This window comes from Perca fluviatilis, chromosome 16 (genome assembly GCF_010015445.1).
Source record: "Perca fluviatilis chromosome 16, GENO_Pfluv_1.0, whole genome shotgun sequence".
Taxonomy (NCBI): domain Eukaryota; kingdom Metazoa; phylum Chordata; class Actinopteri; order Perciformes; family Percidae; genus Perca; species Perca fluviatilis.
The window spans coordinates 26592122-26617023 of NC_053127.1; the positions used below are offsets into that span (position 1 = coordinate 26592122).

The window sequence follows — 24902 nt, forward strand, 5'->3', positions numbered from 1 at the left end:
CTTGGTAATGGTAAAGGAAATTGATTTGCAAGTGTCTTTGTATTCCACTGAGGTGATTTGTCCTTTTGTGTGTGTCTCTATGGCTTATGAATTGCTTACATGGAATCTTATAACATAGGCATGTGTCCAGAAGAAGAAACTTTATTATTCATTACATACAATGTACAATGTAGTCAAATGCAATCTCTGCATTTAACCCATAAGCATTAGGAGCAGTGGACAGCCACCTAATGTGTATGGGGAGCAACTTGGAGTTCAGTGTCTTGCTCAAGGACACTTTAACATGGGATCGAACCACCAATCTTGTTGTTGAGGGCCGACTCACTCTACCTCTGACCCACAGCCACCTAGAAGTTCTAGGCTTCATGACACAGATTATCATCGCGGATCTGGCACCCTGAAACAGCGTAAATTAAAATAAATACTGTAATCCTATCACATTGAAATTATAAAATTAATTTGAGGGGGCTTTCCTCCTCTCGTATGTATTCAAAATACGTATGTGTAATCAGTTAAATACCTATACTTAATTTAATTAAGTTTGAAGCAGTGTAAAGCTGACAACTAAACCAGTGTCCTCCTGTTGATTCAAGGTACAAATGACTTTGACAGTTGTTTTTCCATACTTGTTTTCAATTGAATTAATGATCAGGAGGGATATATTTGATCATAACTCATCCACATTGCTTTATGTGTGGTGCTAATACCAGGACCAGTGGCAATTAAACTGACGTAAGCGTCTGCAATATTGCAGTGCCGAAATAGTACTTGTGATTATGTTAAACTTAAGGTAATGTTCATTCAGTGTCCATTTGCTTTGTCTTTACACCTATTTGCTGTCAAGTCCAGACATATTTGAGTTTATCATGTGGGCCAGAGCAGTAAGCACCCACAGGCACCCCTCCCATAAAGTGCCTCATGACTGACTCAGCATAAGGCTTCAGGCCTGTTTTAAAATGTATAGCTATTGTTGACTCTGGTGGCTATTGAATAAGCATTTTCCTGGTAACAGGCCTCCTTGGGCAGACTCAAGTACATATTAGGTTAAATAACTTTAATTAATAAAAAAAAGGTTAAGGATCTGGGACTAATCATTTTACTGCATAAATGACTTCCCCCTCCCATGTTTTTTGTTTAACTTTCTTAATAAGTGAATCAAGAAAACATGCAAGTCTTACAGAAACTGATGTGATAGTTGATTGCCTGATGTGGATTAACTTGTTTTAACTTATTTTTCTTTGTCATTACATTTGTACTGTAAATAAGGCAATTGTTCTTTTAAACAAATGAGAGCAAAGCCCTTTAAAATCATTGCACTAGGTCTTTCCCATTGATATTCATATAAATGTTGTTGCGGTGGGGTCAACACTCATGTGATTTTCCTTATCTGTGCAGGTTGTTTTGAGATTTTTAAAACTTTAAATAAATAAATATTCATATTTTATGATAACAGAAACTGCCAAGGCTTGCATTGGAATACAAGTCAACAGAAAAATAAAAATGTCCTCAGTCGTTTAGTGATACTGTGTGATGCAATACAATACAGTAGCTTCTTTGTCACATTTAGCACTGAAAAGTCCTGAAGTATAGATTAATTAGCTCTGATGTAGAATTTGAGCAGTGGGGGACTTCTTTCAAATACCTAGTAATAAAAGAAACATATTTTCGATACTCAGCCAACTTTATTATTTAAGCTACTTTACTTAGATTGTAATTATTTTCTCATATAAATATTTTCCCAGTGGGATACCCCATCATAGAACATTTAGCTTAGTATAGCATGAAGCTGACATGGCTGTATCCTCTTCAAAACCTCATTCATGCAACCATTGGATTTTAGACACGGATGATTGCAACGCGATACACCCAATGCAGATTATCTTTTGAAACTACAACAGGAAAGAGGAAAGCAGGCTGAATTTCCTCCCATTCCAGCTACAGTATTAGAGTGGGCACTGCTGTTCAATGTCAAGGTGACTTTATAAGCCAAATGGGCTGAGCTGAGAGCATTATTGTTGGCATTTTAATCTTCCTATTTAATAAAAAATCCCCACATGCACAATCATCATTTAGTGAATATATATATGGAAAGAATTGACTGGTTTGTTCCATTCATTCACTGTCTGTTCTATTCTTGGGAGCATGAGACAATCTGGCATGTTGTTATTAGGCCTTGGGGTGGAATTTCCCTTGCCATGCAGCAGTGCTCACTCGCCACTGAGTCTATGTGTACTGTAGCTGACTGAAGACAGAGAATGAGCCATACTCATGACGATTTGAATAAACAGAAAGTTTAGCAAAACTTCACATGTTCTTCAAAAAGTCAGAAAATACAAAATAACTGTAGTCACTTTGCACACCTGCTTGAATAGAAATGTATTTGAATGGGACTAAAGGGAATATTATATAAGCAAAATCCCTCGTATGTGTCCTCATACCTGGCAAATAAAGCTGATTCTGATTCTGATATAACTGATCTGTGGCATATAATGGCTATATTATATCATCAAGGGTTTGATCAATATCAATGACCCAATGATTACTTCTCCAGTCTACTGCTGAGATTCCTGGATATCAAAACAATAATTTACTGTTAGCCAATCTCCTGTTTTGGCATCAAAATCTCTCCTACTGAAATTTCAAGGAACTCTGAATTCCCCTACCTTGTGTATTATTACCTCTATGGTTTCAATTGCTCAGTAATAGATGATAACAAATTATATGATGGATATGCAGGCCAGCATCAAAAGATGCTTTCCAACATGATGTAGGACTTGTCACCATGTGTCAACTGTGAAAATGTGACTTCATTGTTTCAACAGCATCTGTCACAGGAGGGGTGGAGGCCAGACATCTGTGTTGGAGAGGATAAACTCTGACAATGCTGTTGCGGTTCCCAGTGGTCACAAGGTTGATGAAGGCCATGGATTGCATATGACCTAATTACAACATTGCACGTTTGGATGAAGGAGAAACATATTGTTGTCATAGCATTGTGAAAATCATCTTTTGGTGAAATTTCTGGACATTTTAATGCTTCATCAGTAGCACACAAATGCAACATGATCCATGCTTTGATGTCTATTGCCTGCTTAGCTCTCTCTTTCCCTGCAGAAAACTTGTCATTATTTTATCTGGACTCAGCTGTTTTCCCCTCTGGCTGCTTTGTAATGACCTTTCTCTTCCAGCCAAAACAATCAGTTACTGCCCATTTAACATCATAGGGCTGAAAACTCATCTCATCAAGAGGCATGTCATGTCACCCACTCAGCTCCCCTTCTGACGATCTTCCTCCTCTATTTGCACTTATCTCGGAAAAGAAAATCTCTCCTGAGCTTTTAATTTCTTAACATGTCATGTCTATCTTACAAAATTACTGAGTCATATGCTGTTGCCTGGGCAGCACGGCATTGATGCTTGCTCTCTTCGCTATGCCTAACACCTTTGTTTTGGTTGTTTTGTAATATTGGTCATCTAAGAATTGAGGGTATTTTTTTTTTTAATTGCCCTCATTGTCTGAAATTAAGGGGATGGACTCTGTCAGGTAACAAAAGGGATTTGCCTCCTGCCTTCACTCTGTCATAAAATTGTGGCAATTTTTGCTAAGTTGCGAACATGTGTTTTATGTGTGTAGAGTAAATGTGACAACGATGAAAGATTAAAGCAAGAATTGCTTTTGTGTGTGTTTATTTTTTTTATTTTTTATTTTCTTTGTTGAGGTTTTGCACAAATACTGTGTTTTTTCTTTTATCCAGTAGAGGTCAGTAAGGCTGCCGAGTTACGTTGACTCTGCCATAAAACTACAAGTAGAAGAAGAAGAAGGAGGAGGAGCTGGATGTTTGAAAGTGGCGGGCAGTAACAACATTCAACTCAAAGATACTGGTTTAAGTCCATGGGCTAAGGACAAAGCTTAATTAAGTTCTCCGCAACACATAACATTCGAAAGTTTTATTACGAGTGTTTTATATTAGTGCTGACCGTTATCAACCAGAACCGCTGAATGCCGTTGTGTGATATGTAAACGTTGGCACTCGAGGAAACGTGTAAGGTAAGTTAACGTTAAAGTCAACGTCTTGCTAGCTAATAACTGCAGCTAGCTAGCTAACTAGCTAACGTAACCTGAGGCCAACTTTAACTTAATTATTACCCGTCAGCTGGGCTGTAGACTGTTCGTTTGGCAATTGGCATTGTTTTCAATTCAATAAAAATGCACTTTAACGACCACTAACCATAAAGTTGGAAGCTTGTTTTGCGGTAACGCTACTTCTTGGGTAGCTGACGTTACCGTTAACGTTATATTGTTAGCTAACTGGCTTAGCTTATGTATCCCGAATAGACAATGAGTGGAGTGGAAGTAAAGCTAAGTACAGTTCCTTCATATCGCTTGCTTATTAACGTTATACAGCTCGGTTTTGATCAGTTTACGCGAAGGATGGACTTTATGACATGATGTCAGACACCTGTGCGCCATAGTTGATGAATAATAGACCAACTTCTTGGACACCATGACAACAGCCATGGTTAACTACGACATGGTTCACCACCGGAAGGCATACTACCAATTAAAACTGATTGAGATGTAACATCTCAAACAAAAAATACGTCTGTGTTCAGTGATAGACAGTGAATCAACTAACGTCATAAAAGCGTGTTTTTTTTTTATTCCCGGTGTGTTCTCTGAGAACATTTGTCTATTGGTATTATTATATCAACATTTATTAATGTCGAAGTAACGTTAATGAACATATTGCAACACTAATGCATATAGCTCTTCTTCCATAATGTACAAAGTTAACAAAATTCTGTATGATTCAAGTAACTTGTAACTTTATCAGGTTAAGATGTCTTTTTGGTATCATCCAATAACACGTCGGCAGCAATTATTATTTTCTACAGCTCATCTCAAAATCCTCTTCCAGTATTAATGCAATTAATGTCTGTTTTTTAAATTTTTTTTATTTAACCTATCTTTAACCAGGAAATGGTCCCATTGAGATTCAGATTTTTTTTTACAAGGGAGGCCTGGCCAAGGCAGCAGCATCAAAGTTTCAACATACAGTAACAGCAAACAACAGACTTAATACAAAACAGAAACATTACATTAAACACTAAGAAAAATTCACGTTTCATCATTCATGTCAGCACTGAAGACAAATCCTCTTATCTTCATGATGGGAATCCCTGTATCTCATCATCTGCCATTGTAGTCCGCATCAACCATAGAACAACCATTTTATTTTTATGGTATCAACACTGGTGGGTTTTTCAGTTTTATGTTAATTCAAGATATTTTTAATGACATGTGATCTTGCCACGCAGCTAGACTGATATTACTTGGCTTCGTTATAACCTCTTTTGTTTCTTTTATTACTAGGTATAAAGTCTTGCATCATGACAAATGACGATGATAAGGTGATCCCAGTGCGGGTTGCCTTGCGATGCCGCCCGTTGGTACCTAAAGAAATCAACGAAGGATGCCAGTGCTGTCTCACTTTTGTGCCAGGAGAGCAACAGGTCTGTGTGCAACAACAGTTTAGAAAAACGTCCATTATATCCATGTGTATATAATATATATATATATATATATATATTTTTTTTTTCCTTTTAAAGCCCATGCAACTAGGGCTGTGCTCGATTGAAGAAATTCTTAGTCGACTAACACTCATTCAATTGTATCGACTAATCGATTAGTTGATTTAATCGACAGATCTGTAAATCTGAGTTTCTCCACAAAGAGTCATGCAAAAGCACCACTTTAATTCTTGTGTTTACCAGAGATGTGCTCGTACGTTTCTTGGAAATAAGTCATTCAGCATGAAAAAAAGCATAAAACATGACTAATCGACTAAAGAAATCTAAGTTGACTAAGACCAAAACGACCGATTAGTTGACTAATCGACTAAGAGGGAGCAGCCCTACATGCAACTACACTACCCAGTATCTGTAAGCTAAAGTGTTGTTTGTTTTCAGGTGATAGTTGGCACAGAGAAGGCGTTCACCTATGATTATGTATTCGATCCCACTGCTGAACAAGAAGAGGTCTTCAATACGTCTGTGTCCCCCTTATTGTGTGGGCTTTTCAAAGGTAGTTATACCTTTTTTTTTAATATAATGATTTATTGAATTCAGTAAGAACAACTTTTTACCCCACTCCTGGGTGCTGGTTGTGCAACATAAGACTCATGGTTTTGCTCGAGGACTCTTCAGTGGCCATTGGCTGCACAAAAATGTTAATGAAATAATTTAATTGGCTGAGATGTTAAATAATTATAAAGTTATTTTTTTCTCTTCTCTTGTCTTTTAAATCATTTTGCATCCTCACTGAGTTTTCCTTTTTGTAGGCTACCATGCCACAGTTCTTGCATACGGACAGACTGGATCAGGGAAGACCTTCTCCATGGGAGGAACATACACATCAGCTCAAGAAAATGATCCTTCAGTCGGAGTTATTCCACGAGTTATCAGAATGATCTTTGAGGAAAGGGAGAGGAGGACGGACTGTGACTTCTGTCTGGCAGTATCTTACCTGGAGGTTGGTGGACATGTTGTTTACACAGTTTGTATGTCACTTAGAAATGTATTATGTTCCTTGGTATTCAGCAAATGTTTCCTTGCACTATGGTCTTTTAACCTTTTTTCCTTTTTTGATTGCAGATCTATAATGAGGACATATTGGACTTGCTGTGTCCATCTAAAGATAAACCTGGCCTCAGCATTAGGGAGGACCCTAAAGAGGGCATTAAGGTGAGTGACTGACAGGTTTACAAAAATTAACGCACAAATTGTCACATTTCTTTAAAGCTTGATGGTTAGATACATTCTCATTCTATACATTGGTGACCCCTTTTAAATCAGTACATGTTTAAATATAATATATAGTGTGTCAGCTTTTGTTTTTATTGAAAATATCCTGTTTTTTTGTTGTTGTTTTTTTTTCTTCTTCCAGATTGTGGGTTTAACTGAGAGGCAGGTGTTCTCTGCCCATGAGATGGTGGGTTGTCTGGAGATTGGAAATTCTGCTCGCACCGTGGGTTCCACAGCGATGAATGCCGCTTCCTCACGCTCACATGCTATCTTCACCATTACACTGGAGCAGCGCAGAGGGACAGACAAGTTAGTTTGGTGGTGTTTTCTCACACAAACACTTAACCTTAACATACGTCATTTGAAGTTTACACATAGTGAAGCTTTAAACAGTGACATGCACACAAAAAGCATGTTGTTGACGGCTTTGTGTAATGTGTTTGGGTAAACCATCAAATACATCTTTTATTAAACTGCTTTGTATTGCATTGAATATGTAATGAATATATGCTTCAGGTTAACCACTTTTGATTTACATTGATTAGGAAGAGTTGGATATTGTCTAAAGGGTCAAGTACAATAAATTAAACTGAAAAATGGGTTATCAAATAGATATTGTTTAATTTTGACGTACTGATTTGACGTGATTTCTTTGTTTAGGCTGCCCTTTTTCATAAAGATACCATATTGAAAACACTATCTTTAGTTGAATATTTGTGAAATCTTTTGTTGCAGAGTTGATTCAGTTGTTTCAAAATTGCACCTTGTGGATCTGGCGGGTTCAGAAAGGCAAAAGAAAACTAAAGCCGAGGGAGAGCGTTTAAAGGAAGGTAAACTACTTGTGTTTTTTTTTTCTGTAGATTTACTTGGTTAAAAGTTGCCAATTTATGATCCTCCCAATAATATATGGTGTAGTATACAATTTCTTTTGTCTCTTTGTAATGAAACATGCCCTTAATAACAGCATTTCTGTTTTGATGCTATTTCTCTTCATCTTCAGGCATCAGCATCAATCGTGGCCTTTTGTCTTTGGGTAATGTTATCAGTGCCTTAGGGGATGAAAGCAAAAAAAATAGCTTTGTTCCTTACAGAGACTCCAAGCTCACTCGTCTGCTACAAGGTAAGCTTTGATTTAGATGTTCAAAAGTTATGTTGTGGTCATTAGTCTCAGATAACATCCTGACTTTGTAACACATACAGTATGCTGCTTCTATTGGCAAAGGGAACGTTCTTCATTCTGCTCTATTAACAGCATTGTTGTCCAGGGAAGTGTAATTTTGGTACGTGCTCAACAGGAACTGCGTTTAGCTTTATTTTTTTTTTTGTTTAACACGAAAATGGCAGCAGTATGTACAGGCAGATGTTCAAAGTACAAACAACGCAAAATAGTAAATGACTGAAGAGTGATTGTACTAAGCACTTCTGTAAATTGTTTCCCGGTTTGTCATCAGATTCTTTGGGAGGCAATAGCCACACTTTGATGATTGCGTGCATCAGTCCTGCAGACTCCAACATGGAGGAGACCATCAACACGCTGCGATATGCTGACAGAGCTCGCAAGATTAAAAACAAACCTATAGTCAATGTTGACCCCCGAGCTGCCGAAATGAACCATTTGAAACAACAGGTACGGAAATTGGAGAGTTGGAGTGTGACGTTGACTTCATAGTCAGATTTCAAACTGTCATTGGCTTATGAAATTATGCTGCAAGTTAAATGCAGATAATTTACTCGTTAACAAGTTAAATCTTTGTTGAAGATTGAGAGAACAGAAAGTGTGTGATACAAGCCTTAATTCTTCCATTTTTAAAATGTAGCAAATGTCTTTTATTCATACACTTGTTTAGGTTCAGGAGCTGCAGGTGATGCTACTACATGCCCGTGGAGGAGTAGCTCCGATGCTCTCTGGGTAAGGCATCAAATTTCCCCATAGGCTGATGTCCTAACAGGATGTTGGATAAATGCTCCCAGGGTACGTATTACCCATAACAAGAAGCCATAACGGTTACTCGGTCCCTCTGTTACAGGCCAGAGTCAGAGGAGAAGATGACTAAGCTGTTGGAAAGGAATCGCTCCCTGCAGAACGAGAACAATAAGCTAAGCAGGGAGCTGAGCCAGGCAGCTGGACAGACTGCCCTCATGTTTGAAAAGATCATTATGGTGAGCCAGACCGTAACCACATTTACTAATCCTCCTTCCTCCAAAGTCATTGTTGAACGCTGATGGGGAAACAGTTTCTATGGTGATGATGTGTTCTTTTGTACCTATGGCTAGGAAACAAAGCCAAGACCTTAATTTTCAAAATGTACGGTTTATCTGATCTCTTTTCTGTGACATTTGAATGTTTTGTATTGTCATCCATCATGTTTATCACATTGTTTGCTTTTCTTTTTTTTTATAGACTGAACAAGTAAATGAGAAACTACAAAGCAGACTGGAACAACTGCGGGACCACGCAGCGTAAGTTTACAAAGGCATGAACCCTGCAGAGCTTCAGGACGGGTCTAACGACACACAGAATACTTGAGCTATTCTTGTTAAAAGCTTTGTTTGGTTTTTGATGGCCAATGTCAATATTGATTTGTATTTCAGCCAATTTGCTTCTTTTTTTTTTGTACCACTGTCACAATGATAATATTGAGCCACACTTTTTCTTTTTTCTTTTTCTTTTTTTTTTTTAATACATTTATTTCAGATGTACAGTGAATCTTGAGAAGTTGTTGGAAAAACTGGAGGATCAAGAGTTGAAGGAGAATGTTGAGGTGATGAAGAACTTGCAAGACATCATCTTGGAGCTCAAGGTACACAAGCCATTTTACAATATACACTCACCTAAAGGATTATTAGGAACACCTGTTACATTTTGCATTAATTAAATTATCTAATCAACCAATCACATGGCAGCTGCTTCAATGCATTTAGGGGTGTGGTCCAGGTCTAGACAATCTCCTGAACTCCAAACTGAATGTCAGAATGGGAACGAAAGGGGATCTAAGCAACTTTGAGCGTGGCATGGTTGTTGGTGCCAGACGGGCTGGTCTGAGTATTTCCCAATCTGCTCAGTTACTGGGATTTTCACGCACAACCATTTCTAGGGTTTACAAAGAATGGGTCTGAAAAAGGAAAAACATCCAGGATGCAGCAGTCCTGGGTAGGGTTGGGTACCGAAACCCGGTTCCACTATGGAACTGGTTCCTACGCAAACGGTAGTATTTGGACTGGATTAAAACACAAATTTTGGTTTCTCATTTCGGTTCCGACTGAAATATTTTCCCTCTGTCGCTCTGGACAGCGGCAGACTTTTTTTTTTTCTTCTCCCTTTTGAGTGGTGCACGTGCCCGTGTGTCCGCGCTATTCTGCGACATGCACTCTATAATCTCTGCTGATAGACGGCTTTTTATACACGCTCCGAAACGGACGTAAAAATATCCCACTTTCTCTGTAGTCTACCGTTAGCTAGCTACCGTAAATGTAGGCTACTTTTAAAGTGGCATATTTCCCCCCAAAACGGACGTGAAAGCATATTAACCATTCACTGTACGTGATCGCTAGTAAATATATTACACTTGCTCTGCTAGTCTATCGTTCAGGACAAGACCCTGTAGCCTGGTGGTGGGGAAGCGGGACAGCCTCCCCAAATTGTCTGCCCTTTCAAACTCATACCTGTGTGTGTGTGTGTGTGTGTGTGTGTGTGTGTGTGTGTGTGTGTGTGTGTGTGTGTGTGTGTGTGTGTGTGTGTGTGTGTGTGTGTGTGTGTGTGTGTGTGTGTGTGTGTGTGTGTGTGTGTGTGTGTGTGTGTGTGTGTGTGTGTGTGTGTGTGTGTGTGTGTGTGTGTGTGTGTGGACCTCTTGGACACCATCTGAGAGTTTTCTCCTGTGCAGGACATGCCATAAGTCAGGAGAGGTGTCCTATCTTGCCAGAGAAGGCAAATATTGTAATTTTTCTGCAAAAGAACTGCTAAAGTTTGAAGCTGATTGGCATACCAACTCAACATTTATTTTGTTGTTACTTGTTAATAGTGTAACTGTTATTTGTTAAATTATTGTAGTTGTGTGTTAGGTGACTTAGGTTTACTTATTATATATTTAAGTACTTTAAAACGTTAATATATTGTTAAATTTAAATGATTTTCAATTTAAAAAAAGAACTCCATAAAAAAGCCTTTCTTTTATGTCCTTTTCAGTTTTTCAAGAATCTGTTTAGGAATTGGTTAGGAATCGCAATTGTTTTAAAAGTACCTGTTCGGAATCGTAAAAATCCAAACGTTACCCAACCCTAGTCCTGGGGGGTGAAAATGCCTTGTTGATGCTAGAGGTCAGAGGAGAATGGGCAGACTGATTCCAGCTGACAGAAGATCAACTTTGACTCAAATAACCACTCGTTACAACCGAGGTATGCAGCAAAGCATTTGTGAAGCCACAACACGCACAACCTTGAGGCGGATGGGCTACACCAGCAGAAGACCCCACCGGGTACCACTCATCTCCACTAAAAATAGGAAAATGAGGCTACAATTTGCACGAGCTACCCAAAATTGGACAATTGAAGACTGTAAAAATGTTGCCTGGTCTGATGAGTCTTGATTTCTGTTGAGACATTCAGATGGTAGAGTCAGAATTTGGCGTAAACAGAATGAGAACATGGATCCGTCATGCCTTGTTATCACTGTGCAGGCTGCTGCTGGTGGTGTAATGGTGTGGGGGATGTTTTCTTGGCAAACTTTAGGCCCCTTAGTACCAATTGGGCATCGTTTAAATACCACAGCCTACCTGAGCATTGTTTCTGACCATGTCCATCCCTTTATGACCACCATGTACCCATCCTCTGATGGCTACTTCCAGCAGGATAATGCACCATGTCACAAAGCTCGAATCATTTCAAATTGGTTTCTTGAACATGACAATGAGTTCACTGTCCTAAAATGGCCCCCACAGTCACCAGATCTCAACCCAATAGAACATTTTTGGGATGTGGTGGAACGGGAGCTTCGTACCCTGGATGTTCATCCCACAAATCTCTATCCACTGCAAGATGCTATCCTATCAATATGGGCCAATATTTCTAAAGAATGCTTCCAGCACCTTGTTGAATCAATGCCACAAAGAATTATGAAGGTGAAAGGGGGTCAAACATGGTATTAGTAGGGTGTTCCTAATAATCCTTTAGGTGAGTGTATACAATATTTACAATACATATTTTATAATCCACCCAAAGACAAAGTAGAAGTAATGCTGAAATTTGCGTTCTATAGACTTTAAAATACTAAATTGATTACTTTTTTCTTTTCTTTCTTTTTTTTTAAATCAGAAATTATGTATCAGGTGGAACAAATTCAAATCCAACACTGTTGATTTGATGGTCATAATACTGAATCTCATGATTTACTGTTTGTTGGGTTTTCTCAGAATGAGAGTGCAGGCATCGCCGCCTCCATCGACGCTATGGCTGCAGGAGAGGATGGATCAGAGTTGTCTGGGAATGGCAGTAACAATGATGAATCCCCATCAGTACGTACCTTTGGTCTCATAATATTTACATTAGATGATCGTTTTATATCAAAGATACTTTACAAAATTGAGAATTCTGCAGTGTTTTGTTTTCCATTACACTGAGCGTGCACAATTCATACGTACTATTTCTAAACCAAATGTAAATTAAGATGTTTCCCACCTTTTTAACACATGAAACAGGATGCCACTGGCCTTGTTGGTAAGGACTCCCCGGAGGCTTTTACAACCCATCATGCACTGCGGCAGGCCCAGCTCTCCAAGGAACTGATTGAGCTGAACAAAGTGTTGAGCTTGAAGGAAGCTTTTGTGAAGAAAATGTGCCAGAATGACACCCAGTTGGAGCCGATGCAATCGGAGCACCAGGTAAGAGGATTTAGCATCCGTTTTTGACTCAAACAATAAATCATGTAAAGTCCGGGTAACATAAAATCAGTGATTTTGTTCTAATCACATTATAGATGAAAAATACTTTTTGAAAACTAGTGAGAAGACTGTAAACTGTGTTACTAAATTGTGGAGTTAGACGATTGAACAGTTTTTCACCAGGACATAATCTGTCCCCTACTGTATAAAAATAGCATTCATAGCATCACCCCACCCCAGATGCTATAACATCCACTGGTAAACATTCTAGATTCCCATGGGAGTTGTAATGGGTTGAGTTTAGAGTATAGACATTTTGTGTAATTTTTATCAATTATGAACCATGTTTTTTAATTGTTGAGATATGATGGACACGTTTTATTCTTCTTGGTGTCTTGTCCTTCAGAAAAATGTACAGACTCTACAGACCGCAGTGGATTCTCTGCAGAAGGAGAAAGAGGAACTTATTTTTGCACTTCAGTCTGCAAAGAAAGACACTAACCAGGCTAAGTACGAACACTTAAGAGTTTTTTGGCCATGGTTTGGTTGTGCATGTAGCTTCATTATTTGGCAAACATATTATTAATTTGTTTTGACATGAAAGTAAAGTAGGCTTCACTTTTTACTTCCTGCTTCATCTGACATCCACCGCCTTCTTCTAGGCTCAGTGAGCAGCGGAGAAAGAGACTGCAGGAGCTGGAGGGCAACCTCGGAGACATGAAGAAGAAGCTTCTGGAGCAGTCCAAACTGCTGAAACTCAAGGAGTCCTCTGTTCAGAAAGTTGGCAAGCTCATGCAGGAGATACAGGTTCTTGACTTTTACTTTTCTAGTTCCTTTGATGGTGAGGGGTGCATTATTTATGTAAAGTGTAAAGGAGCACTTATATTAGTTTGGATATGTTTTTTTTTTTTAATGACTGTTTGTTTGTTTCTTTCTTTCTTTCTTTCTTTCTTTCTTTTTGTACCCAATATATTGTTACTTTTATGTTAAAATTAGATTTTGCATTTCAGAAGATATGATTTTATGCAGAAGACTTTGTACATGAACAAAAGTTATTCTACCATCACAGAGTGGTCTTGGGTCAAAAAGCCATCTCAATAATATTAAAAAAAGGAACTTGTTAATGTTACATATGAACCAAATAGCAGTGACAATATATCTTTGTATCTGGCCATTCGTTTCAGTGCATTGAACAGTGTGGGGTGGTCAAATTCTTTTGTAAAGACCACAAATTATGATCATCATCACGCACTGAGTTGGCATAGAGCATTGCTGATACAAATATGACTTGTAAGCCACAAATGCCAGATCCAAGCACATTAACGCTGTGTTCTCACAGGCTATGAAGACCCAGCGTACACAGCTAATGAGGCAGATGAGGGATGACTCTGAGAAATTCAGACAGTGGAAGAGCAAGAAGGACCGGGAGGTGCTGCAGCTAAAGGAGAAGGTATGGGGAGATCAAGAGAGACACTGCAGTAATTTTCTTTAACCAACATTTTATTCATGGATTCTTTAAATCTTGATTCTAAATTCTTTTTTTCCTCATACTTATTCATTTAGGTAACTTGGCTGCGTGAACCCCACAGTTTATTTTTTAATCTGTTTTACAGGATCGTAAGCGCCAGTATGAGCTGCTTAAACTTGAGAGGGATTTCCAGAAACAAGCCAGTGTTTTGCGTCGTAAAACTGAGGAGGTGAGGCCTCTTTGTCTGTTTCCTGTGCAATTTCATTGACGAGATCTATAAGTAAATATGCTGGAGTTCATATTTACAACATCTGTGAAGTAGCAAGTACGTACTGTATATTATTTTAAATCTGTGACCCACACTAACCTGGTTGCAAACCTCTGAGTCACTCCCCCGTTTCTCAATTTCGGCAGGCAATTCAGTCTGAATAGTATAATGTCAAACTGTTAGAAATAATTGTAACTGGAAATTATTTAAAGCTTGTTTTCCTTCCACAGGCTGCAGCTGCAAACAAGCGGTTGAAAGATGCCCTACAGAAGAGAAGTGAGGTAGCCGAGAAACGCAAAGAAGGTCTTCACAGAGGAATGGAGGGAGCTGCTGCAAGAGTTAAGGTAGTACAACTTGGTTCTAGGACTTCTCTGTAGTCACAAAAACTGTATTTGGTCTACTAGGCTTAACTAAGAAAAAAAAAAAGAGCATCATTTATTATTGCTAGGGATGCACTATATAGCGGTACCATTATATCGGTGGCCGATAAGTAACAATATTTGATTACGGTTTTGAAAATGGAATTTCAGCCGATAATTACATTCGATAATGCAGAACATGAGTAGGTAGGCAAATTATAACCCGGTTTTGAGTGGGGATTTTTACCTCTGCCTTTCCCACCTCTCCCTTTGGTGTCGGTGTGTGTACGTGCTTTGAACAAGCACAAAATAAACTTGCAGAAATGCAACATCCTAACCATATAAAGCTCATTATGCTGATGGAGAATTGTTGTGAGCAAGCAAAAAAACAAAACTGTCAGTTACCGATATACGCAACGGTAAAGCCTTATTGGCAATGTATCAAATTAGTTGAATTATTTTAGACTTTGAGGCTTCTTATGCTTCACCAGTAGTGATTCTCTTCACCTCAGCAGCAGAGGAGAGGATATGAATGATGCCTCAGCTGTTTAATGAAACAGACCTTTTAGCCTTTCTAAACAGTGGACTTCAGAACATGATGACTGATTTTCCTTAACAAAAGTCAGAACAGTATTGTGACCATACAGTATGTGAATTTACCCAAAAGAGTAACAATGCCTATGTTGCTGCCTTAACTCTGTGATTGTATTTATGTGAGCAGACATGGCTTCTAAATGAAGTGGAGGTGCTGGTTAGCACCGAGGAGGCCCGGCGCCACCTCAAAGATCTGTTGGAGGACAGGAAGGCTTTGGCTCAGGAGATTAACCACCTCAAACAGCAGATAGAGGCAGGGGACCGACCCGCTGCCAAAATCAGGGTGAGATGTCAATTCTCTACTGTTGAGCATGCACACTGTGGGAATATGCACAGAATTAAGACTACATGGGACATCCAGTGCTTTCCAAAGTAGAAATGTTAGAAAGAATCCATTTGCTTAGACTTTGCTCTGTGGTGTCATTCCATGCAGCGTCGGACACTGATAATCTCTGAGCTGGAGACCCAGGGAGCGCTGGAAACTCCTCTGACCAAACAGGTGGAGAGTCTGCAGACAGAAATGGACCTCAGGTGAGTCTGACAAAGCAATGCAGTCAGTGCTTTTGTTTAGCTTTTTTGACCTGCATTCATCAGACTCTGCCTCCCCCGTACGTCTAATGATCTTCCTATCAATTGCTGAGCCATATCGCCCACAATAAATGATACACATAAATGCACTCACATATTTTTGCCAGCTATATGTGCTTTTAATTCATTGCTGTAAAGATTCTTTTACTCTTTGAAATAACAATATCGGTTTTACAAAACCTATCTACAGGAAACACGGAATTGATTTTTGAATTGTTAAGATTTGTGGATTTATTTGTCTTTACAGGAATGCCCAGATCGCTGACCTTCAGCAGAAAGTTCTCGTGGCAGACAGCGAGGGGCGTTTGAAACAGCGCTTCGATAGCATCACAACCATAGTCGATGCCAAGTGTGCCCTTAAGGTCCTCATGTCTGAGGTGAGCTAATGCTAAAGATTATTTATTCACACCTGTGTTAAATTAGTAATAGTGCATTGATTTGTTGCTGTTCGTGATTCCAAAAAAACAATCACTCAATTTCCCCCTTTTTTATTTAGCTGCTCGCTGCTAAAACAGCCAGTGCCAAGCTGGAGAGTGAACTCAAACAGGAGATGGGGAATGGACAAGATTTAAGGAAGATGCTGGCTGATGAGAGAAATGTGATGTCAACCATGGACATGGAGCACCAGCAGCAGTTGCTAGACCTAGAGCAGAGGCATCAAGAGAAGGTGCTCATGGCTTTTACTCATTTACTTATTTCAGAAGACATGCTAACTTATGAAATGTAATGTTCTATAATTGTTTGTTTTCTTGTAAAGGTCCTTTACCTCCTTAACCAGCTGCAGAACAAACCCATATGTGAAGAGTCGGACGAAACCAAGCAGAAAGATAGGCAGAGTGCAAAGGAGAAGGAGCTTCTCCAACGCCTCAAAGTTCAGGTTTGTCTCTGCTACCTGAAAAGTGTTTGATCAACCTCTCTGCATTTATCCTTGTTTGTTATCACAGAAAGTTAATCATATGGTGTATTTGTAACATTATTCTAGGAAGAAGAGCTTGAAAAGCTACGAGCATTAAGTGAGCAGAACCAATCCCTTGTGGAGCAGAATGAGCAATACAGACAGGTATTCAACTTCAACTTCCATCTACATTTATTTTGTTATCATCTAAATGTTAAGTTAAATTATAAATGATCAATAACATTCACTAGTGCATACCACATTGACGAGAGCAGGGACTTGAAGTCACAAAATGTTGAAAATAACAGATTTTCTTGTTGACTCTAATGATCGGATGACAAATCATTTTACAAAGGTGTTACAATGTTAAGTGCTGGTGTGTGTGTGTGTGTGTGTGTGTGTGTGTGTGTGTGTGTGTGTGTGTGTGTGTGTGTGTGTGTGTGTGTGTGTGTGTGTGTGTGTGTGTGTGTGTGTGTGTGTGTGTGTGTGTGTGTGTGTGTGTGTGTGTGTGTGTGTGTGTGTGTGTGTGTGTGTGTGTGTGTGTGTGTGTGTGATTGGTTCAGACCTAACCACGTCTAAACTATGTTTTTTTTTTTGTTTTTGTTTTTTTTCTTCCACAGAAACTCTCATTGCTCCACCTGGCAAGTGAAAAGAAAATCCTTGTGCCTACAACCAACAATGAAAAGAACCTAGATGACTCGTTTGAGTACATTCCTCCGAAGGTAAGTTATTGTAGATATTCTACCTTCCCATTTGTTGTTTTTATACAAAGTTACTTCAGTTTTCTCATGTATTTCCCTATAGTCATTGAATGTGTTTTGGTCAGGGCCAATGTTTAAACTGAAAGAATACATTAAACCAATATGGAATGATTCTGTGAACTATAATTTTGGCATTAGATGTGAAATTCTCTGAGAACTTCAGGGTTATTAATTTTAAAGTCAAAGTGTGTTGATTTTCCTTTGTGTTTTCTCCCAACCAAAGCCTAAAGGGAGGCGCTTCACCACAGCTAAAGCGCCGCAGAATATGGCCATCAACGTTGAAGAGCTGGTGTCTTCCAGTGAGGATGAGAATGAGGGGGAAGAGGACGAGTGGCGTCCTGAGAAAACTGAGAAGGGACGCAGAACGTCAAAGAAACCCAAAGCAACTGGGGTAAGACCGGGATTAAGATCGGGGGTCATCTTCAAGCGTTGTGTATGAAACCAGTTAGCTCGTAGACGCTGGCTGTCCACAGTGCTCACTGAAAGATTGTGAAGGGTGAGAAGAAGAAATTGCGTCCAGGATATTAAATCAGCCTCTCTGAAAAATGTCACATTATTCAAAGAGCACTAGATGCGCGAAAAGCAGATTAGTGCTGTCCAAAATCGACTTCATGTTCATTTGAGAGTTTTAAAGCAAAATTCCTGAATCTCATCTTGTTACATCTGATGAAGAAAAAAAGAATTCTGTCATGATTTCTCTTTCTTTAGTGTGCGTGTAAAGGCCGATGCAGCAACAAGCAGTGCAGGTGCCGCAAAGGAAAGATGACATGCGGGGAGAACTGCCAATGTGATCATGAGAAATGTCGAAATATGGATCACCAGGTGCTTGCTGACGTAAGTTATCTAATGATTTCCAGTGATGTGTCATCTTTTTCAGCCCTTCTGAGTTTGCAGGTATGTATACCAGACTGTTGATGATCAATCTGTGCTGAAACATCTGCATGTTGGGTAGTCCTTTTTTTAGGGCAGACATTTTGACATTAGCCCAGGTCTATATTTAATAACATTAATGATGGCTGGATTCCACTTAGGGGGTGGCCCTGGAATTGTACATGCTGGCTCATTGAAATAGATGACTTGGACACTTAATAGAACTGAGCCATAGTTAAGGTTATCAATTTCACCTGTGCTATTCCTACTATGACAGGTCAAAATATCTGCTGTAAAAAAAGTATCGTCAGGATGTGCGTTTAATTACTCAACTGAACTGTATGGAAAACTTTTATATAATAACTGCTCCACACAGTCAAAGCTCATCACAATAAAATGTTCCTTTTTAAATGCATGCAAACACCACATACATTACACCAACCAATCTAATTATAGATGTTGGAAGATATTAACTTTTGAATATTGATTTATAATGTAATAACTGAGAATAACACAACTGAAGTTATTATTGAACTATTAGACTAATATTTATTACATCATCAATGTTGAATAGAAATATTGGAAACCTTTTAAAGTAATACTTGACAAACCATAACAACCTGGTACTAGTTTAACGATGCTTGTGTAATTTTGGCGTTCTATTATTTTAGAACAGATGAGACACTGCAAACATACAAACAACGGTGCGCTTAGCCATTTTAATGCCAGAGCTCACATCCCTTAATGCAAATGTTGCACCAACACAAATTCCTTCCCGAGACGATTTTGCAGAGCCACCGTTTCTGCATCCGGAGCTTAGCGCCACCCAAGACAATTGTGATTATTTAAAATGCAAACAAACCAGGGCTGTTTTTTTTCCTATCCGGGAATGTATCTATGTGTGGCGTAGCCAGACCTTATTTCACGTCCGGCAATGTGAGACTACAGTAGCAGTAATACATGTAAATAGGAGGCAGATATTCCCAAGCAAAATCCAAATAACTGAAAGGGGAAAAAAAAAAAAAAAAAAATCCATCTATAGTGTACAACCACCCATTTCCACTATTTTTTATTTTATTTTTAAAGCTGCCTGCTCCAGGTCGGACATTATTGGGCAAGGAGGAGAGTGAGAGGGGGGAAGCTTGATGTGCTTTGATGAACATATAGGGTGCTTTTATGGAAATGCAATGCAGAACAATACACATTGTTCTCTGTTTTGGACTTCTACTCATTTCAGGATGGAAGTCAGACAGCAAATGTTTCCAGAGACTCAGTGTCTCTTCAAGATCCCCCATCCGTCAGCCCTGAAAACACCACGTTCTTCAAGCCGCCATCTTGTACACCCACTAAGAAGGTAAGCTGCCTCCTTCTGAAGACTTGGCAATACAAGGAATAATCATCCATGCAGTGGCCTTGATTGAGTTTCGAGTCAATTGGACAATGTGCAATCAAGTTACACCCACTTTCTGTTTAGATGGCGAAACGCACAAAATGGCCGCCTCACTATGGCCATGCCCTATGACAAAGTGTTTCTTTTAATCACTTTTCATGTTTAACGTCTTAAGATGGCACAGACCAAATTTGAAGTTGATCGGATGAAATCTCTAGGAGGAGTTCGTTAAAGTGGAAATGGCCAAAATGGCACAAATTTCGAACTTTCAATTTGAAATGGCGGACTTCCTGTTGGGTTTAGGGTATGTTTCCAATGACGTTTTTTTGTACTTCTTGACATGCTACATATGTGCACCAAGTTTCGTGAGTCTACGTTAAATGTACTGCAGGGGCTCAATTTTTTAAAGTTTTGTAGGGGGCGCTAGTGAGCCGTTTTTGTGCGCCTATTCCCGTAACCCTTAAAATACGTAAATTGTCACCAGACTTGATGCGACCGCCAATTTTGGTGAGCCTTCGCCGCTGTCGGCGCTCGGGCCCTAATTAATAAATGATATCTATGTGGCTATCTGCCAAATGGCGAGTAAATGTTTGTACCAAAATAGTTCTGTTTTTCAGTGTTAATTTTGGTGAAGGTGCAGCTACTTTCTTCTGTTGTGCTGCTTCACGGTGGGCGGGCCGGCGTGCGTGCACACACACACACACACACACACACACACACACACACGCAAACACACAAACACTGGCGCGCACACCAGACGCCAGCCACCACGTCACTTCTATCTACTGATAGCTATCCTTTACCTCAGGCTAATTATTTGGCTAGTAAGTGCCGATTTTTGGCAGCCAGCCTTCCAAAAGAAATTGAAATGTTAACCGATCATTAACCATTGACTGGTTTTTCGTATATTGCTCATATACGTACATTTTTATTTTTTGACGATGTAGTTAAGGCAGCAGGCGTCTGTTACTTACCCCACAGTCACACTAGCTACAAGAGACCGAGACAAAGCGACAGGCTACCATTCATTTTCAATGGGAGCGGCTGTTTTACAAGCGACGAGCTCGCCGCTGCCAGGAGCAAGGCGGGGCCAGAATAGACAAGAAGTCTATTTTATGCAAATGCTGAGCGATGCGACAAAGCGACTGCCAATCGGAGTGAGGGCAGCGTGATGTAGGTCAGTGGCTCGAGTCGAAGAAAATAATTCAAGATGGCGGAAAACGCTTCAGGACATCGTATTTCTGTATATATCTGATATGTTTGGCATTTTATCTCATATATTTTGTTACTTTTTATCGAGAAATAAATACTTTTAAATCCAAAAACATCGTTCTTGTGACTTAACAATACTTCTGAAGTAACTTTTAAGACGTGCTTGAAGGTAGCACCGAAGAATTTCTGTTTACTGTTGCCAAGCAACCAGGAGTAGGCTAGGCACGCCCAGGAGCGCCCACAAGTGAGTGCATGTCGCTCTCTTTTGTAGCTAATGTGACTGTGGGGTTAGGCGTCCGCCTTAGCTGCAAAGTGCTGCAGGAAACCCTGCGTTATCGATGTCTCACCACTGTATTATTCCTGTTTATTTAGGCAAACGTTTCCACAACAACTCAAACAATACAGTGACATTTAAAAACTCTTTTGATTGTAAATATGTTTTGGCATATAGTTTCTTACCTGCAATGCCTGTTGCAACTGGAACTGTAAATACTAATACAAACTAATGTGCACTATTTCAGGTGCTAAAAGAAATCGGAGACATGGGACATCCCACTGCAGACCTGAAGTTGGATAGAAAGCCTAGCTTTCCGGAGGAGGAGGAGGAGGAGGAGGAGGAGGATTACAGTGAGGACAGAACAACAGTCAGCTTCCTCAAGAAGAAGAAAAGACTGCTGACGAGTTTTCAGAACAGTTTTTTCTCTGGATGCACTCCAATCCGAGAGGAATCTTAATCAGGACAGAGCAGGGTAGGGCTTTTTACCTGAGGTGTCCATATGTGTTTGGTTAAATGTTTTGTCGGCGTCTCTTTTTTTATATGTGACTAAACTGTTGTGTACTGTAACAGGAAATTAGCTGTTGATTCTAAGGCACAGTTTTCTGTAGAGGGTAACAAAAGGACTGTGAATAGCATTGAATCTTTTACTGGAATTCACAATGATGATGATCAAGAAGCCTGTACAGAATATTTTAGTTTAACGTGTTAGTTGATATTTCCTATTTAGTAAGACTAAATTTACTTTGTAATTTGTAAAATCAGTAGTGCACCAATTTACAGCCAAGCTGTTTTACATTGGTACTATTCAACACATTATAACCCAACGTCTTGGTGAGCGACCTTTTAGGTTTTTCACTGTGCTTTTACTATCTGAGCTGAATAAAGTCTTCCAGTCAAATCTTGTTTTTAAAGAACAAACGTTTTCTTTTTGTCTGAATGTGTGTCAATGTTTAATAACTTGGTGTCATAAGTTGATGAAAATAATTTATTTCTTTTTTTATTTCAGTAGTCTGTTACGGCAGTTACTTTTTAGTGGAAAGCTGTTTTGACATTGAATAAAAAAAAAAAAAAATCCTAAAATGGAACACTGCATTCATATGAATTAAACGACAAAATAAACAATTCATCAAAGTAGCTCAATCACATTATGTCTTTGGTATTTTTGTTGTTCATGCCGTTTTCCTTGTTTTGCTGCTTATTTTCTTTTCAATCCATTTCTACAAGGGCTGCAGAGCCTGAGGTGTTAAGAATTTATGATCTTGAGACCAAATTCAGTACACTGGATCCTTGTATTTGTCGGTTTGTTTAAAATGCTGCGGTTTAGGCAGAAGTATGAGCACAGAACACAAGTTATTCCCATGATCAATAGTCCACAACATTTTGGTGAGCATCCTTTCTATGTGTTCCACATTGTTTTTAGAATAGGATGAATAAAATACTGCAGTTAATATACTGTACAACTGAGCTGTGTCTGCACATAATTGTTGGATGGTTTAAGGTCGGATGTTTTCAGAGTAAAACTTAATTTTGGAAACAAATTATGTTTTTATAAGGCAGAAATGGCAAACATTTAATGGTTCCAGCTTCTCAAATGTTTAATGATTTCCTTTTATAATGTGTGTCATTTAACATCTTAGGAATTTTGGACATTTGTAACCTAGAGCCTGACAATTAAATATGTATTATTAAAAAAAATAGAACCAAGATATGCATTGACTGGGATGAGTTACTTTTAATAATAAATAAACTTTGCGTCCTAGTTGGTGTCATGTTATAGGGTTCACTGTTTCTAAATTACTGGCATTGTTTTTTGGGGTTTTTTTCTTACTGTTTTGTACTAAAATTTTCATGGTACCTGTTTACTAACATATATGCAGATATACATACATACAGTACCTTCAACAAGCTAATATCCCAAATGTCAGTGCAGCTAAATTTTTTTCTCACTATTTTCTGACATTTTGTTTGTCAGATAGTTACAATTTAGCTCATTTTTTTTTTTTTTTTTTAATGGATCATGATAAAGCTCCCAACGGGCTGTTTGTGTTGGACTGCGGTGATAATGGCAGAACAACAACAAAAAGTCAGTTTTGGCTGTACCTTCCAGCTCCTCTTGTAGGTTCTCCAGGGTCTCAGAGGGCAGCTGCAGATCCACAGGGGCGCCCGCGTGTCCTGGGTCTGCCCCAAGGTCTCCTGGTTTCAGCCAGATGCACACACCACTTTTGCTGCACAAAAGAGTTGGATGTTGCAAAATAAGCTCCACATTAAAACCCACTGAATACTGGTAGCAGCTGTAATGTGTGTTCATTTTTTTGGTTGATTTTCAAATGAGAAAAAACAAGCTTAAACATTACTAAAGCTTCAGTATCCTCTGTAGAAAACGGAATAACCAATTATTAATCAATGACCTATTTAGCTTGCAGTTATGATGGTATGGTTGTTACTGCCTCACAGCACAAGTATAGATAAGATATAGAAAGACATATAATACCGGTGGGGGGATTCCAATCATTGTTGACAGTTCTGGCTGTCAGCTCTCACTACCCAGTCTCTAGGCCTACTGTATGTACTGTAGGAACTAAAGCTCCCCACCTGATGGCATTTCATATCGCTGCCCATTCTTCTCCATATAAGTCTTCAAATATTTTCACCTGATCAACAGCAGAGCACGGTGCTCTGAGCAAGAGACATTTTTAGCAGTGGTGGCTGCTTCCCAGGCCGTCCGGAAACCAAGACAATGCAGGATTGTATGACTGGACAATTTGTTTATTGATTTGTCTGATAAAAGGGCAAAGTACATTCAGCAAAATATTTGACCACAAAGAGCCATGGAGGCAGAGGAATACAGTAGTAACATGTTACAGATTCGAGCAAGACAATAAATCCGCAGGATGAGCCTGCATGAACGTGACAACAGGCACATTGAGCTTAAGAGGGGGGGGGGATTCCGTCAGGCCTTGGGGAAATGTATGGTTATGAAGGCTGCATCCATGAATACAGAAAATATTCATCAGAGATGTCTGACAGTTGGAGGAAAGGGAAATGAGAGGTCGCTTCCATTTGACGGGAGAGCTGAGAAGGCGTTGTGAAGGGTTTTAGGAATAGTTTGAAGAAGAAAGAGAGGACAAGTTGTAAAAGCAGGGTCCTTCCTTCCCGTGTACAGTGGAGCTCAACATTTAAAACACTTGTCAGATTTAGGAGGGGACGGTGCGAAATCCATCAAATGTGAGACAAGACTTGAAAGAACACAGCAACATGTTGCAATATTTTTCTTTGCGATGGATCTCTGCTCTCAGCTACGTAGTTTTTTTCCCAAATGTGAAAATGTGGCTGACTTGTAACACGAGCTGATACTGAGCCAGAGGCCTGCTGCTGCTGCTGCTGCTGCTGCTGCAATGCATTCTGGTCATCACCGACAGAGGGCGATAGAGGTTAGAACACATATTTTAAAGCTCTGTAAAATCTGTGCATGAGCTTGTAGATCATTACTGATCCTTCTCTGTATCAAACTCTATCCACTCCATTGTGACAGGGTAGATGTGT

The 24902-nt window shown here is 39.3% G+C and overlaps 1 protein-coding gene across 1 annotated transcript; it reads left to right on the forward strand.

Annotated features, from left to right (window-relative positions):
* Positions 1–3819: 3819 nt before the first annotated feature.
* Positions 3820–22902, forward strand: kif4 (kinesin family member 4). The gene is made up of 31 exons (XM_039777564.1): positions 3820–4048; positions 5375–5514; positions 5971–6085; positions 6342–6532; positions 6655–6744; positions 6947–7113; positions 7540–7634; positions 7805–7924; positions 8256–8431; positions 8652–8713; positions 8832–8964; positions 9206–9264; positions 9500–9605; positions 12210–12311; positions 12495–12677; positions 13084–13187; positions 13340–13484; positions 14017–14127; positions 14291–14374; positions 14644–14757; positions 15494–15649; positions 15800–15897; positions 16202–16331; positions 16451–16621; positions 16712–16831; positions 16937–17014; positions 17470–17571; positions 17834–18001; positions 18319–18444; positions 19718–19834; positions 21604–22902. The coding sequence occupies exons 2-31, from the start codon at positions 5392–5394 to the stop codon at positions 21814–21816; spliced, it is 3759 nt and encodes a 1252-aa protein (XP_039633498.1). The 5' UTR covers positions 3820–4048; positions 5375–5391; the 3' UTR covers positions 21817–22902.
* Positions 22903–24902: the final 2000 nt, after the last annotated feature.

What these genes read in the sequence shown, in the direction of transcription:
- kif4 (XM_039777564.1), top strand. Translation starts at nt 5,392, where the DNA reads ATGACAAATGACGATGATAAGGTGATCCCAGTGCGGGTTGCCTTGCGA. An exon ending in TTGTGCCAGGAGAGCAACAG is followed by an intron (nt 5,515 to 5,970) that starts GTCTGTGTGCAA and finishes GTTTGTTTTCAG; the next exon opens with GTGATAGTTGGCACAGAGAA. An exon ending in GACCCGCTGCCAAAATCAGG is followed by an intron (nt 15,650 to 15,799) that starts GTGAGATGTCAA and finishes CATTCCATGCAG; the next exon opens with CGTCGGACACTGATAATCTC.